The sequence below is a fragment of the Orbicella franksi genome, chromosome 5 (assembly GCF_964199315.1).
Source record: "Orbicella franksi chromosome 5, jaOrbFran1.1, whole genome shotgun sequence".
Taxonomy (NCBI): domain Eukaryota; kingdom Metazoa; phylum Cnidaria; class Anthozoa; order Scleractinia; family Merulinidae; genus Orbicella; species Orbicella franksi.
Window position 1 is genome coordinate 20,522,346 of NC_138149.1, and position 17,037 is coordinate 20,539,382.

The window sequence follows — 17,037 nt, forward strand, 5'->3', positions numbered from 1 at the left end:
TTTCAGAACGACCCTGTGGAAAATATTTATTTACGACTGATCAATCCATTTGAAGAAAATATTTGTACTTGCCTTACAAAGTAGCTTTAAGTATTGTCGCGAACAAAAAAATCACTGTGTTGATCATGATTTTAATATTAATAAAACTAGGCATTAATTATATTTTTACCTAGATTCATTTTAATGAATTTGTGGAGATTATCAATTTGTTTTATTGTGACCTGAATTCGTGTAACCGGATTTGTGAAAATAAAGTATATGAAATAACGCTATAAAGTTTGGCAAATTGACTGACCTGTTTAAAGTGATCATAGAACAACAAGATGAAAATTAAGTGACGTGGTGAAGGAAGAACATATTGTAATTGGTTTTAATGGATTTTTCCAATACACAGAGAAAAACTTTGAAAAAGTCTACCAGAAGTTTTAAATTTGACATCACAGCTTTGTGCATGCGTAACCTATTAAATCACTCCTTTTATAGCTTCCGTGCCTTTATATAGCAATATTCAACAAAACTAGACCATAAAACAGTCGAAACTCTAATAACGGCACCTCTCTACAATGGCTACTTATTTTTGTCCCGGCGGACGGTCCATACAATCACTCGTATTTTACCCTCCCTACGACGGCCACCTCTCCACAACAGCGACAGCCTCTAAAGCGCGTTCCAACTGTCAAAATAACTTCTACACAATGGCCAGTTAATCAACGACGCACGAAAGGCGCATAAAAATCGCCATCGTAAAAGGTGCAAAAGGTGTAAAAGGTGACGAAAATTGACCATATTGCGCGTCGTTAGTCTCTGCTTCTGTTTGGTTTGTGTTGTATCGATATATTTTGAATGTGTTAGGTATTTGCATTCTAGAATAAGCATTTTTTAAAGATAAAAATGTTGCACCCCAGAAAAAATAAAATTGTCATATTACACCCGTACCTCCTCATAATGGCCACCTCTCTACAACGGCCATTTTCCTCTGTCTTTATGGTGGCCGTTGTGGAGAGTTTCGACTGCATTTTAATAAGATTTCAATCAATCAAAATATGTCTTTTCGGTTTTACTTTAGAGAGTTAAGCTGATGATAGTGTCCCTTGAAATATCTCCCTGTCTCCAGTTGCCACGTCATCATTTCATTACTTCAGCGTGCTGAAAGACACTCTATTCTCTCCTCACCAGGTTTTGGGAGAGTATCAATAGTAAAAGCTATAGTGTAGTGTTACGTTGTTTGTTATCCAGGAAAACTGCGACACCAAGTAGCATTTCGATACGACAAGTTTTGAAAACGCCAACTTGTGTATTTGTCGATTTCCATTTTAATACAATAACTCAAATGTTAATCTGAGGTGTTCTTATCGCTTTGTATCAATCAGCAATCAGATTGATTTCTGCACTAGAAAGGATTGATCATATGCAGTTTAACTTACACTTAGATGACAACCGTAGTTAATGAAAACCGTCATTTTTCAGGACCACGATCAGGAAACACTTAGCAAAATAATGATTACCTGTCAGAAGGTACCAAATTATTCTCCTCAGTTTTTGCGTACATATAGCCATTATGTGAACAATATAACAAAGCTATGAAGATGCGATTGATCATCGCAGTTATACACACAACTTCTAAAAAGCAGTTGTGAAATTAAAGCCTGAAAAAAAAAATTCAGGCCTGAACGGGATTCGGACCCATGACCTCTGCGATACCGGTGCAGTGCTCTACCAACTGAGCTATCAAACCAACTGGGAACTGGTCACATTGTGAGTTCTAAATATACCCGTAGATGGTGAAGGATACAAGTGAATATATGAAAGACCCATCTACGGGTATATTATCTTCATATCTTTCTCCGCAGTTCAAATATATGGTCTTTCATATATTCACTTGTAATATAACAAAACTAACCTCCTTGTCTCCATCATAAACTCTCTGACTTTGAGAAAAGGAAAATCACTTTTCGTTCAAGGGCACTCAAATTGGCTAATTTGCTATCATAAATCCTCCTCGAGGCCGGAAGCCACATCGCACAGAGCCGTTTGAAGTATTTTTACCAACAGAAGTACTAGTTTTTCTTCACTATACATTTTATCGATAAATGAGAGACTGAAAAATTATAAATCTCTAATTGTTGTTTCAAAGACCTAGTCAGGGGCACTATTGATTGGCCTAGCGACTACTGGATATCAGCTATTATTAAATTCTCAACTTTGAAGACCTTTGAAGGGTGTTTTTCTGATTGATTCACTGAAACTCGATGTCATTTGGTATACACCGTAGCTCGGTTGGAAAATGACGTCGGAAAGTATCGCTTAGCTTAATATTTTGCTCGGGAAGCGAATGTGCAAAGCGAAAACGGCTGAAAACAGCAAATATGGTTGATCAAAATTTCCCAGTTATTTCCCAGATATATGTGTTACTTGTGATATATAAAAGTAATGTGCAGCAAAACGAACACTGCGCCACAAATTTTTCCGCCTTTTCAAACCATCACTTCGTTTAGATGAAACTGAAGCGCCCACTACTTCCAGAAAATAAATAATAATAAAACAATTACTGCACTCGCCTCTGCTGTTGGATACATGCATTCATTTTTTTTTTTTTTTTTTTTTTTTTACTATTGCATACAATACTAACATTACTTACACTACTAAGACTTCTTACAATGGATACATGCATTCAACGTGAGCCTTTGGAACAATAGTTAACTACCATGTTCGATAAATGCGGCTCTACAAAAATTTGGAAGATCTACCGATGTTTGGGGTTGTTTTGAATGAACCAAGTATTTCACTCGCCCGTCATAGATAATTATAGCCGACTTGGCGAGCACAGGCCTCGTTGGCGGTCCAGCATGCGCTCTAGAAATAATTGTTAACTACGCATCGTGCTTCAAGATTGTTACTAATAAAGTTAGAAGGTAAATTTAACAGTAAGTGTTGTATTGTAAGTATAGTATAGTATTGCTAGTAGCGTATCCCACATTGTAAGTAAGTACTGTTTTGTAAGTAGAGTATAGTATTGTTAGTAGCTTAAGTATCGCACATTGTAAGTAAGTACTGTAAGTTTTTGTATTGTAAAGAAAAAACAAAAAGTTAGAAGGATTCTTGAACTACAAGAGACCAAAATAATATGGAACACTGGGCCGGGTTGTTCGAAAGTCGGTTAACGCCAACCCAGGATAAAAAGTTAACAAGTACTTTCCTTTTTTGTATAAAAGTGTTTTTCACTGCTTATGTTTTGTGCGCGCAGTTCAGGTTTGAGAATACTCAAACTCAAAACTGTAGAACAAACAATAAAAAAACCCCTAACAACGCTCCATTCAATTTGTTTCCTTAATTATTTGTTCCGTGTCTGAATATGACTAACAACTTAGATCCCAGCAAGAGTCTAAAACTATAGTTCCTTCCCAGTCTCCCAGCTGTTTATTTCTATCCGAGTTAATGAATAACAGCCACCTTAATTAAACGGATCCAAAGGACGCACTTACCGCTGCGAATTCACGCATCTGCACGCAGGTAGAACTACATGGTAGATTTAAAATGAGATTCAGGTCATAAGCATGGCCGCGCACAGCGGTTATAAGTGAGGCAACGTGACCTTTGTCGGGGTCCGCATTACATCATCCCAAAGTGACTGTCTGAAAAATATGGCTAACGGACGGGAAAGGACTTTTATGATAAGCTGATGAATAAAAGGGCTAAAGGTAAGGTCAATGTTCAAATTGAACAACATTTTTCTCATCAATTGATGAATGACCGGATAAAGGCTAAACTGTCACTAACAGTTAATTTATTGTTATTTGTTATTGAATATTACTCTGTCGCCACCCCACCACAGTAATTTTGCTCAGTCATATTACCTGGCGAGAATCATTTGTTTTGTCTGGTCAACACTCCGACGTTCATTTGTTGCTGGTTTGTTTTAGGGACACGCATTATCCTTTAAGAAACATAGAAACATGATTCACAATTTTCGAAAAATAACTATACTGCCACCAAATTCCGAACTTGCGGATCAAGGCAGACAAACGAAGGATATTAAAAAGAGGTGCTTTTGTATAGTCACTCCCATATGAAACAGAAAATTTAAATTAAATTGCCTTTACTTGTAATTTGGGTTTATCGCTTTGATACTGAAGCAAGGACAAGATTAACAAGATAACAGGTGATATTTTTACAGCGAAAGGAAATTTGAGCTAACCACCTGCCGATTTCATACATGGATGGCTTCGATTGCTCTCGTTATCTTCATTTTTCATTCCTACAAGAAGGCTTTTCTTTTCTTTACAGCTTTTCTCGTAGCTTTCTTCTGGTTAACTGAATTTTAACTCCATTACCTGTTGTACTCTTGCACATTTTCTTTTCTTTCAGTTGTAGTCAACTGAAGACAAATGTAACCTCACTGAATGTGAAGCGGATAACACAGACATGAGAGTATTGTCGCTCGCCCTTGTAATATTTCTACCAACAATTTGTGCTTTCCATTCAGGTAAGAGTTTACAGAATGCTTTGTATGCTCTTTCAAATAAAATTTATCGCTAGAAGTCCTTGATTGTATCGCAAATCGCGGTGTTTACTAATCAGTTGCACCAATTAACTGCATGATTGCACTGACTGTAGTGAATGTTTGTTACCATTTGTGTCAACAACCATGGAATATAATGTTATTCCAAATCACCAAGTAAGAATTACTGTGATACCGCTTTAATTTAAATAACTTCAGAATATAAGTCACAAATAAGGAAATAGCAAACGATATGTGTATTTATAGGTAAAGAGGAAGCTGCAATATTTGTTTTGAATTCTTCAAACAAAGTTTAGTCCCGGAAGCATATTGGTTAGCAAATTCTTTTAAACCACAAGAGTGTATATACCTAAGATGGCATTCAAAAACAGGAAGCGAAATGAAACACATTATGATGAACCTTCAGTCTCGTGGGCGTGCATGCAATAAATCAGGTAGTAACCACAAACCGCACAGCAGTTTGCCCTACCAACTGTGCTACCATGCCGCTGTAAAAAGCAAGTTGTATTCAAATCCGTAATAGACTAAAGTGATTCAAACTCATGACCACTCTGTGTTACTCATTCAATTAGGGAACGCCAAGCCAAAGGAAAGCGATGACAAACGGGATTTTCTCGCTGATGCTATGCGTGAGATGGAATCTGGTGGAAAATCGTCGAATCTAGCATCTGCTGTCAGAAGAGTTCCAAACGTAATCAGAGTGGTTATGAGACCGGAAATTCCCCCGACCCGTCACCACCACCGTGGACACCGACATCGACACAAGGGTGGCCTTGCCTCTGTTTTCAAATTAGCCGAGGGATTTAACAAACTATCTATGCAACTCCCCGGTAGTCTCAGAAACAAGACAGCTCGCTTATTCAATACAGCAAACACATTTAAAGAAACTGTTCGATTTCTCGAAAGAGTCAATAACCAACTGGACGATATGTCAAGATCTCAAGACAAGACAAATAGACTGACAAAAACAGTTAAACCTGCAAACGCTACCCTAAAAGGTGACGACGAAGTCATGGTGACGGATTCTTTTCCATTATTTCCAGAACTGAGAAGCATCGTTGAACATGGGAAGCCATTTGATCCGGATGTAACAAGAGCAGCGTTTGCGAGAGCAAAGCAAATTGTCTGGGATACCGTTGGGCAGGATCCGACAACCACTTCAGAGATTGGTCACTTGAATAACACTAAATTGACTAATGCTGTAGCTCTGCTTGAAATGGCTGTCCGAGAGGCCGAGAAAATGGAAAGAAATAAGACAAAAACTGTCGATCAAGAAACAAACCCCATCAAAATGATCCCTAAAACCTCCCAAACCAATACGAAAGTTAATCGATCAAAACAGGATGCAGTGCAATTAAAGATCTTAAAGAATATTCTTTTACAGGAACTAAAACAAGCAAACTACACTAAAGAAAAAGCTGGCATTCTCATCAGTGATATCCCATTTCAGAAATTAAGAAACGAAGAGCAAAGCAGCTTAATGCAAAAACTTTCTCCCTCAACAGCCAATTCTTCTGTGGATTCAAACATGAATCCCGGCAAAGGAAAGCCAGTCGGTGACACCCAGGCTCTTCTCGAAAACTACACTTCGTTTATAACCAATATATTGAAGGCTGCCCATCTTAGTGTTTTAAAGAACTTGACAGGTGCGGATTCATCAAGTTCACGGGAAAACAACGCTACAAACTTAAACCGGAACACCCAACAATCAAATACTAAGGAACAAAGTGCGCAAAATATTTCTCTTCAGCAGTCAAGTGCAGTCCAACACCTGAATCCGACAAAGGAGCAGCAAAAGGGGCAGCAGTTATTCTTTGCAAATGCAGCACAGGAACAACAACAACAACAACTACAGAAGCAACATCTTCGGCCAGTCATTTTGTCTAAAGAACGTCTTGCGGCGCGAAAGGCTTTTGGTACAGCGCAAAAGTTGGTTAAAGCATTCCTAGCACGACAAGAACTCTATAAAGCAGAGAATGAGTTCTTCAATAAGATTCACGAGATGTTGAATAAAACAACTCCAAATGGTCCTTTGACTGCAGGTCAAGCAAGCGACGCAAAAAATTCTAAGATCACTAGTCAGCCCACAGCTGCAAGTCCAATTCATTCTCCACTGAGTCAGTCTCCAATAAACACTGCAAGCAGCCCATCCACTGGCGAAGGAGACAATCAGAAACAAACATCGGAGGCCCAGAAAAAGTTTGAAGAGGCAGCTCACCTTGAGGAAAAAGTGGCAGCCCAACAGGATGAGATGTACGACGCATTAATGGGCCATACAATTGGAACTGTTAAGGGTGGGGGAGATGGGGCATTTGATGAGGAAGGAGCCATTCGCGAAACTCCAGAACAAGACGGAGTAGAAGACTCTTACAACACGGAAGACTATGGCGATTTCAAGGATAGTGATGAAGAAGCAGAGAAAAAGTTCTATCACGACCATAGTCAAGGCGATTTGGAGGCCGACGCAGTGGGGGAAAGTTCTTTAAGCCTTCGTAGCAGAATCAGCTCAGCGAGGTCAGAACAGTCTGGAAGCGCAGAATCTAGTGGAGTCGCCATAACTACGTCTAAAAAAGACAAAGCGTTCAATAATAAAAACATTTATTCCACAACTGAAACGAGTGGAGAAAACTCTGGTGATGGTAATACCGAGGAAAAGCAGTTCAATATGTACTTGGTTTCAAATTCCTTCAGAACAAACAGACATAAAACCTTTCGGAAGATCGCAAAACCCCTTAGCCAAAGAAGAGAACGAAAAAGGAAGACTCATTACAAAAATTGAACTTTTGGCATACGGTTAACAGATAACTGAAGGCAGGGTTTTGTAACGTATTAACAGGCGCATGTGAAAAAACCGGGTCCTAAATCATAACGCCAATCTCAGGTTGCTATTTGGAGCAATTATTACTGAGAAAGTTAAAAGGGCCAATTCCGCAAAAAATAAAGGATATCCGTTGTTCTAGTCACAAATATTGTAAAAAAAAATCAATTATAATTCATAATCAGAGTAGATGATCTTTGACGAGAGATTAATGTTGGTTGTCAGAGAGCGGCTTACTAGAAGAAGAGTCCACGTGTTTCCTGAATTAATCAAAACGGTTACCTAACCGTTAATGGCTTTAATGACATTTCTTCTTTCAAAAAATGCCTGATTGTTTAGTATCTATCAATATCAGTGTAACGTCCCTCGCTTACTGTCATCTTCAGATAATTAAGAAACTGAAAATAGCAGATGCATGATATTCAAAGTACTCCGCCTTAAAATGATATTTGTTTGTTTGTTTGTTTTTTCTAAGTAAATAGTATTATCATAATTTATACCTGGCGAGGGTTTATTAGCCATTAACCTGAATTAAGCTAATCCCGGCGCGGATCGATGATTTCTAGTATAATGCCTGAAATAAAATTTTATTCTGTGATAGTCATTGTTTTTTGTTTTTAATGCCTTTTCTTGAATTGTCTCAGGCTTACCCTTACCCTAGTCTATTAAATTTAAAATAGAAATAAGTTGAACATGTTGAAAGAGTCTTCAAATAACAAATATATAGAAATAAAGAAAATAAATTGAACAAGTTGGCTCATCGGTGTCAGCAGTTGAATACTGCTACTTCCCCCGAATGGTATGCTAGTCTATTGCAGGTAGAATCGCATAGCTCAGAGAATTCTTGCACCCTGTTTGGTTACTTAGGCGAGATATTCAGCGTGGAATTGCGACTCTTGAAAGCGAAACACGTTGAATATTGCAACATATTCACACAGACTAGACTTAAATGAAAGAAGAATTAAAAGAATTAAAAGAAGGCTATGCGATCCATGGAAAATTCATAACCTGACTCGTGAATTCCACGTTAAATTTCACTTGAAAAACCAATATCGCACTCATCGCTTCGCGATTCATGTGATAGCGGTTTTCCGCGTGAAATTTAACGTGGAATTCCCTCATCAGGTAATGAATTTTCCTATAATACCACACCATCACTTCACCCCAATCAGTATTTTGTTGGCTTTCTCCTACAATAGGCCCTGAAATGACCAGATGTGTTATCCAAAAACACATAATAAGGAAACCAACTGATCCACGAATGTTGAGTGTTATAATTCCTGTTTTCATTTTCCGTAACCTCTATTTAGCCCCGCTTGCTCCCCCCTTTTCCTCTTCAGGTCTTTTCTCCTCGGTATGTTACGGTAACGAGATCATGCTTGCAATATGAAACTTCACGGACCATCGAAGTTATTTATTTAAATAATAAGCCAATTATTGAAAACGAATGATGGATAGTCAGGGCATTATTCATTTGCCATAAAATTAAAGAAAACTCATAAATGTAAATAGAGCTTTATCTAAGGATTGTCAGCGCAACTCTTAGATACGTAGCGATCTGGTAAATGTAAATTATGTCAGGAGCAGTGGTGGCCATTCAAAGAGGAATTGGTTGAATTCTGAAATATCACACTAGACATTACTATGGCATAGTGAATTGAATTGAAATTTCCTTCTGTCTCCTACCGCAATGTTAGGTTTGTTTTTTGATTCTTTTTCGAGACATGCAATTTATATTAGCAGTGCACTAGAGTTGGATCAGCAGGTATTAATTGTGCGACCCAATTGAGGTTAATGCCTGCCTTCATTAACCTCAAAAACACAAATTTAATGGTTCAATACTTCAAATAGTTCATTTAGCACATGAGACCAATGAGACCTTTAACCTTCTGGTAGTGCTTTACCTGAGTCGGAGAAGGAAAAATTATATTTAGCCTATCTATCACATCAATTTTGAGTGATTTAGCTTGGAACAAACTTTTAGCCAAATGTACTTTTCTACTTTAAATCTACCATCAAATCGTATGTCCCTAACAACAGACGAAAAATATTTTGGACTGTTAATGTAAATATTTAATTGGTCAATAACTGCAATTTTATGATCCGGGTTAGCAAAATATTTTATTCTTACATCAGCAGCCGAGATTTGATCTCTGGTGATTTGGGTGCAGACTTCTTTCACCAATATCGTCAAGAGTACCTCAACCTGCGGTAAGTTGCATATGACCCAACTGTCTTAGATAATCCCCTTTACTTTAGTCCTCCTAGTTTATGATGACTTACCATTAAATAATTGTTTTGATAAGGTTTTATTTGGAGCGTCTTTGGTGATAATATTTTGACATCCTTTGAGAGTTATAGTAAGTTTCGTTTAAAACGTAAATAATGTTAATTATATCTTGTAACACAGTGCAAACGCTGAAGCGAACGATTTCGTTTTTATTCTTGTCTTATGGTTAGGTTAAGTTAAAAAGCTACGATAAAAACACGTCAACAAAAGCAATTCCGAAAGCGAAGGTAAACCTGTAATGATATAAACATTGCAGGCAAGATAATCATGTTACGATGAACTTGTATGCTGCCTTTTTAAATTAAATTTACTTATTTCTCCGTTAATAAATGACCTGGAGTTTTCTTTGATCTGGGATTCGAGATGTATTCTGGTTTCTTGGCCTTACGTTTGTCTCGCTAATACTTGTCATATCATGTATTCGGATGTTTGTTTTGGTGTCATTTAGGTGGTCAGTGATATTACAGTAGACACATCGTAAAGTATTTTGTCCTTTACTTTTTTTCTCAGCCTTTCTAAAGCAGATGCAAGGAATTGAAGAATGACAAGAAAACGCCCAATGTTCCTGTCGCTACTTTTGACAGTCATTTTGTTTACAGGTAAGGAACTGGTACCAGCTATTTTCAAAACAAAGGTATTGGTGCGTTAAAAGAGGCATCAGGTGTCAATTGGTTCTTTATAATATAAGCGACTGAAACGAAAAAGCGACATCCCAGAGAAGGGCACTCAACGAGAAAAAGTATATAACTGTTGGACGTGAATATAACAGTAGTTTATCACTCAGATACAGACTAATATGAAGAACTAATTCCAAACCCAAAAATACTTCTTCATGAATTAAAGTCCTATCTACCTTTGATAAAGAGTTACCAGCCAAAGAAATGCTCATCTGCTGAGTAAAATCACGACTTCAAAAACTACCAAAGTAGCTATTCCATTCCTCAATTTTCTGTAATAGACTACTTTCCTTTTCTTATAGACTTTCTCGTCCTTTTAAATCCACGGCCAGTTATCCATTACACTACAATTGCAAATTTTGATCTTACCTATCACACCCGTTAATTTAATCCTTAAAGCTATATGCACAATATCAGTTGTAAATCCAGTTCAAGGAGCAGCAGTCGGATTGTAGCTATATTCTATTTTAGCTGTTTAAAACGTACAAGTTGAAATGATTCCTTTTTGCTCTACTTGCAGACCTTATTTGTGGCAGACCGTCAAAAGGTATAAAAACGTTTTGCCGTACAATAGGAACCAGAATTTCCATGTTTTAAGTAATTAAATTAATAGCTGAGGTACATGTTTTATCTAAAACCCTGCTGAGAAGTGATTAACGGACCATTATCACCAGGCGAGATTTGCTCTCCCATGTGAAAGATCCCTTTCAGGGAAGTCCGTAATAGACTACTTAGTCCATTAGAGACTTCCCCATCCACCTTCCAATTAAATCAGTGCGCAACAAACTGACATAGAGGGAGGAATTTACTGTACAGTGTAACTCTTCTGACTGAAACAATCAACATTGAAATAATCGTTTCCTGGTAGATTTACTTGATCAGATCATAGATCGGAATGTTTCAGTATAGCTGTATGTGATGGGGTTGCCAAAAAAGTCTTGATGCTTCCATAGCATAAATCTCTTCTTCGAACTGTTCTTAGGCTGCTCTGTTATTAGATTGACATAATATAATATCACGTTGTAGTCTACTCATCAAAGTACATTCTTTCGCATTTCTGGCTACATCACATACAGGTAGTAGTCAAAATACAGTACAAGCGCTATACCAAAAACTAATATTAATAAAATCATCCAACTAATTTGTCGTTACAGTTTATTTTTCTTCATATAGGCAACTCAGTAACAGGTCCAAGCCGTTACCCTTTCCATTCGTGTTTATTTTCCTGATACTCCTTTTTTTATTCTGTCTTAACTAAATTTTGTAGGTTGTGCTAATCAAGTGCGCAGCCTGTCCAGTAAATCTCGTCAAAAGGGCAGTGATTCTCATATCCCTCATCCCGGTGAAGCTGAGAGAGTTGTAAAGAAGTCATCTCTACAGGATGATTGTTCAGAGGATGAAGAAAGCAAAGCCCCTGCATTGAAAGACAAAAATAAAATCAAAAGCCTTCAGACAAGCATTCATAAAAACCTGCTAAGACTCTTTCATAAACTTAAAAGCACAAAGCCCGGCAGTGTAATACCTGATAGAAAGGAATTTACGAATTTTGCAGCGCAATCGAACCCAGACAGTAACCACCCAGGAGTGTCAACGGGCGTCCCACTTAGCAAAGTCAGAGATGGAATTAAGAATGCTACTAAGTTTAAAGACTTGAACGCTACAACAACACTCAAAGCAATCGACAAATTAGTCAGCGCAGTTCTCCCCAACACTACAGCAGGTGGAAACAATTCATTTAGCAGTGACACAGATACTGAGGGTGGGAGTGGTTCTGCAATGGAACCTGCAGATTTAAGCAAAGGTAAAACAGATCCTTATGCAGCAATTGCTGCTGGACCAGACCATCCTAAACTTCCTCCCGATCTAAAGATCTCTCCGGGTGGAGCTGAAGGAGAAGCACCTCCTGTTGTGCCTGTGGGGATGTCTGATGATAACAAGGCTGGCCCGGAAAGCGACGAGGGACCGCATCCTCAGAGTCCTGATGGTGAGAAGAGTCGACGAAATCTTTTTAACTATGTTTCCCAAGTAGCTTAACTACAAAAATACTTTTCTATTGCTAAAAAAAACTAAATGCCATGAATTTGATTGCAGTGGTGATTACGATATCCATGGAAAGCAATTCTTTGTCAGAAGAAGGAATTGCGCTGACTCTCTGTTCAACGTGCTCTCACTTATCGAAAGCAATTTAAACTATATAGTAAATAGTTATTTGTTATTCACCAACGTCATTTTATATTTTTCCACAGAACCCAGTGAAGCACCAAGTCAACAAGAAGGTATATATTTCCTAGCAAATTGAGTTGTTAAGGTATTAGTCACTCTCTTTAAGACAAGAGAAGTTCTTATCAAAATCCGGGTTACTTTCTTATTTTAGACAAAGACGATTCTGAAGAGCCAGACAACCCCATGGTCAAGCAAATGCAACAGCAAGCTATGTCAGTTATACAAGAACAGATGCAAAACCAGTTCAAGGCTGCCATGCAGGCTGCCAAGGGAATGCCGGGCATGGGAGGAATGGGAGGAATGGGTGGAATGGGAGGTATGGGAGGAATGGGAGGTATGGGAGGTATGGGTGGAATGGGAGGTATGGGTGGCATGCAAAGTATGGAAGGAGGAATGGGAGGAGGAATGGATGGCATGGGTGGCATGGGCGGTATGGACAGTATGGGTGGAATGGGAGGTATGGGAGGAATGGCTGGCTTCGGAGGAATCGGAGACATGGGAATGGCAGGAATGTATGGCAACCGTATGGCAGGAATGGGTGAGATGGACAACTTTGCTAACAATGCCTATGAAAGGGACAACTTAAGGAGCAATGATGGATACTTGAACGATGTCAATCCTTATTTCGCAAGAGGATTTGGTGAAGAGCTAAGGGGGCCTATGGGGCTAAGGGGGCCTATGGGGCCAATGGTTCCTATGGTGGACGAATCTGCAGTTGGACGAGATAAAGTTCCATTAGGATACGAGGATCGAGAAGTTCCTTACTTCCGTCGTTTTCATAGACATCGTTACTTTGACAACGATGAGGACTTTGACAATGAGGGATTGGACGACGATGATGACCAGCCATATTTAGTTCCCACCCATGAACATGCTGACTTTGAAGAACCTTTCGACGAAGGCCCGGAGAACGAAATGGATGACGGCTACGATGCGCCTTATGATAGAAAAACAAAAATAGCAAAAATCGGAAAGCTTAATAAGAAAGAAAAGATAAAACACATCAGCCATAAGACAGGCAAAGGAAGCAAAAGACAACCAACTGTGGCATCAAAGAAACATGTGACTGAGAAGCGAGGAAAAACATCAGGTAAACAACACCAAAGGAATCACTGAGAGCTCCGTATAACCTGCATGAGACAATTCTTAATTATGCCCAGAGATTGAGCGGCGTTAATACGTTCTTAATTAGATGCAAGAAAAAACACTGTACTTCGTTTGAAAACTCGTAAACAGGTTTTGGTTTGATCATACCTTCTTGGGACAACTGGACGAAAGAAGGAAACCAGGACACTGAAAATTAAGTTTTATTATTGAAACATTCAAGACCATCTTTCCTTCTTTGACGCCATGGTTGGTTTTCCTCAATAATCACTAGGGTAGTGAAACGGGTGTTAGGTTTCGAACATGAGGCTTTAAGTATCAAAAGACTACTAATACCTTATTCTCAAGGCTTGCTATTTGGCTCAAACTAAAAGCAACAGGTTCTCCCCGACACGAAACAAAAAAACGATTTTGCGATAAAAACCCTTAAGCTGAATTTTTCACTCTCCTCAACTCTATTTGTAGGAGGATCCGCATACCTTCGATAGTTCCTAGAAAATGATGTACACTGTATCTTCGGCATATTTAGCATAGTTTATCTTGGATTCGTAAAATCAAATGACTAATTATCCTACATGTAGCTACTCGAATCTGATAATTAAAGTACCTTGGTACCAGATTACGTTGTTGTTAGTCACAAAACAGCGCGGAAACGTAACTTAAGTTTAAATAAATAAACACTAGAAACCGGCTACATCGTTGTTTTTCTCTCGGCAGGCACTTTAGAAGAGCCGTATTCTATAGGTCCGAATTATTTGGGTTTTGAGTGTCGTGCTTACATTTTTCAATGAGCCGATTTAAGGTCTCATCGTGAAGACGAGCGTCAAGATTACCTTTCTACACCCCTCTGGGGCGATCGTTGCTGGCATCCTTGTTTACATTTTGCCTCATTAGCATGGTGCAGAGAAGTGATCATTTTCGACAATTCGGATTGACTCTTACAAACAATTAAAGAGCTTAGTAATGGTGATATGTTTAATTCTTTGGGAGTAATATTGAAGGAGATATTGACCCTCATAAATTTCGAAAATTCTGTGTGGCCCTTCAGTATTCAAGGCTTGTCATTACTTTTGGAGAAAGATCATCTAGATCATCTAATGAGGCAAATGTTGAAGGTCAAAAATTCCCTTATATCTCTGGTGGATTAAAAATCACTGTTAGTAGTAATTTCGTGTTATTATAATCTCGCAGGTGTGAACACTGATGCAGCAACTCCTGAGATGTTTTATAATTCTGCAATGAAACAAATGCAACAGCAGGCGATGGCAGGGATTGAAAAACAGATGCAAAACCAATTTACCAGTGCTTGGAAAAACGCTCATGGAATGGGAGGAAGACCAAACATGGGAGGTGGAGGGGGAATGGGAGGAATGGGAGTAATGGGAGGAGGAATGGGCGGTATGGCTGCTATGAATGGAATGGGTGGAATGGGAGACATGAACAAGATGGGAGGGATGGGAGGGATGGGTAGAATGGGAAGTATGAACAGAATGGGAGGTATGGGTCAAATGCAAGATATGCCAGGAGGCATGGGACCAATGCAATCCATTCCTGGAGGTATGGAAAATGGTGGTCCTATGAACGACATGCCTGAAGGCTTGGGAGGTATGGGACCAATGAATGACATGCCAGAAGGCTTAGGAAATATGGGAAATATGGATAGAGCTGGTGGTATTGATGGAATGGGAGGAATGCCAAGTATGGATGGAATGAACGGAGGGATGATGGGTGGTGGACAAGGCAATGGAATGAATGGATTAGGAGGAATGGAAGGTATTGATGGATTCACCGGGATAGGTAATCCGGGTATGACAAGTATGGGTAACACGCCTAATGGCTTATTCAGAAGGGAGTTTGAAACCAGAGCTAAAGGAAAATACAATCATCATTACCAGAAATTTAAAATTACAAAGTCCAAGAAAAGCGCAAAGAAGGTTAAAAATAAATCCCTTTAAATATGTTTAACCACTCAACCAGAAAGTTGTATCATTAAAGTTAGAAACCTGAAAACTTGAAATTGCTTATTGAGGATATCACAGACATTAAAATGGCATAATGAACTTTAAGGCTTTGTGAAATCCTAGTATATAGTTTTTTTTAATTGCCAGAACGTAACATCATCTACGTATGTGACAAGTTACACTACATTTGACCAGTTCCACTGTAACCAAAATATTTTATTAATAATAGAACGAATATTTCATGAAACATTGCTGTATCATGATCATAACGAGAAGACGAAATTGGCACTTTTAGTTCATGCTTGTTGGAATTGTCTTAAAACGGGTAGTAGGAGGGATGTAATGAAGAATTACTTGTCCTCGAATGTAAATCTACATTGTATGATAAATAAATTTACATTGAGAACTGATTCTTTCTCTTAATTTATTGAACGGATGAAAGCTATTGGGACTTGTTATTATGTCCGATAACTGAAACTCCTATTTTCCGCATGGGCAAGAAATGAATGAAACGCTTGCGCCATGGCTGCCTGAGAATGGAATAGTAAAACTTACATGTAAACCTTTGTGATGCATCATGAGGGTCTGGATGAGGTTAAGTGACAACTGACAAACGGCGAAAAAAATAAATGCAACTGACAAATACCTGAAAATTTAACTGAAAACTGACGTTTGTAGTCAGATATACTGGCAACTGACAAAAGGCTTGAGCTATTGTCATTCGTTTGAAATTCACTGAAAATTTTTTCGGTGGAAAGGTTATTACTTTAACCTTTGTATTTTAATATGTATAACCCTTAGTAATGAATATGGTCAGGGTGTTGACTGACCACAGCAAATTAACAAACCCTTTACTTCTTGGTGTCGTGGAAACTATTGTTAGTTGTTGTCTAATCACTCTGCAGTGAAACGAAAACAAAATAATTTCTATCTAAGTATATGTAAGAAAACGTCAGTCATATAGGAGGGGGCATCTCGTTTATTGATCAGACATAAATTGCCCTAGGGTAGTTATTAACACAATAAACGTAGTAGACAAAACACGGAAATTCACTAAAACAAAATTTCCAAAATGAACTGATCAAAAGCGGAGATGCTGTCGAAGTGACAACTCCTAACGGAGAGACTCCTTAAATATTAACTTCTTAGCATAATTACATGACCTGCATACCAACGAATCTACATACCAGCACAAAACTATCTTACAATAACAACGTGAAAAATTATATTTAGCTATTGTGTTTTGGTTTGAGTCAGTTTGCATTGTTATCTTTTAAATATTTTGTTTTACTATCCGCAACACCAGGAAAATACAGTTTCATAGTCTGTTTGTTCAAAGCTCTTTTACTTTCTCGTAAGATTGTCGAGCGCGCATGCGAAACAAAAAACGGGGGAGATTAAAGACCCAGATTTAGTCAGGATGCATTGCGCGCTGTGAGCATTGC

The 17,037-nt window shown here is 38.4% G+C and overlaps 2 protein-coding genes across 4 annotated transcripts; both read left to right on the plus strand.

Annotated features, from left to right (window-relative positions):
• Positions 1 to 3,230: 3,230 nt before the first annotated feature.
• LOC145488011 (uncharacterized) lies at positions 3,231 to 8,758 on the plus strand. Its single transcript, XM_081466774.1, has 3 exons — positions 3,231 to 3,698; positions 4,366 to 4,483; positions 5,092 to 8,758. Exons 2-3 carry the CDS (start codon positions 4,423 to 4,425, stop codon positions 7,296 to 7,298), a joined length of 2,268 nt encoding a protein of 755 aa, XP_081322900.1. The 5' UTR covers positions 3,231 to 3,698; positions 4,366 to 4,422; the 3' UTR covers positions 7,299 to 8,758.
• A 718-nt stretch (positions 8,759 to 9,476) lies between these two features.
• Positions 9,477 to 16,072, plus strand: LOC145487379 (uncharacterized). 3 transcript variants are annotated; one of them, XM_081466142.1, is made up of 8 exons: positions 9,477 to 9,548; positions 9,798 to 9,854; positions 10,138 to 10,226; positions 10,825 to 10,851; positions 11,572 to 12,288; positions 12,551 to 12,580; positions 12,679 to 13,617; positions 14,823 to 16,072. In XM_081466142.1, the coding sequence occupies exons 3-8, from the start codon at positions 10,169 to 10,171 to the stop codon at positions 15,584 to 15,586; spliced, it is 2,535 nt and encodes an 844-aa protein (XP_081322268.1). In that variant the 5' UTR covers positions 9,477 to 9,548; positions 9,798 to 9,854; positions 10,138 to 10,168; the 3' UTR covers positions 15,587 to 16,072. The 3 variants fall into 3 exon arrangements, with proteins under 3 accessions (XP_081322268.1, XP_081322270.1, XP_081322269.1); XM_081466144.1 differs by having other exon boundaries at positions 11,857 to 12,288; positions 14,823 to 16,070; XM_081466143.1 differs by lacking the exon at positions 9,477 to 9,548 and having other exon boundaries at positions 9,656 to 9,854.
• Positions 16,073 to 17,037: the final 965 nt, after the last annotated feature.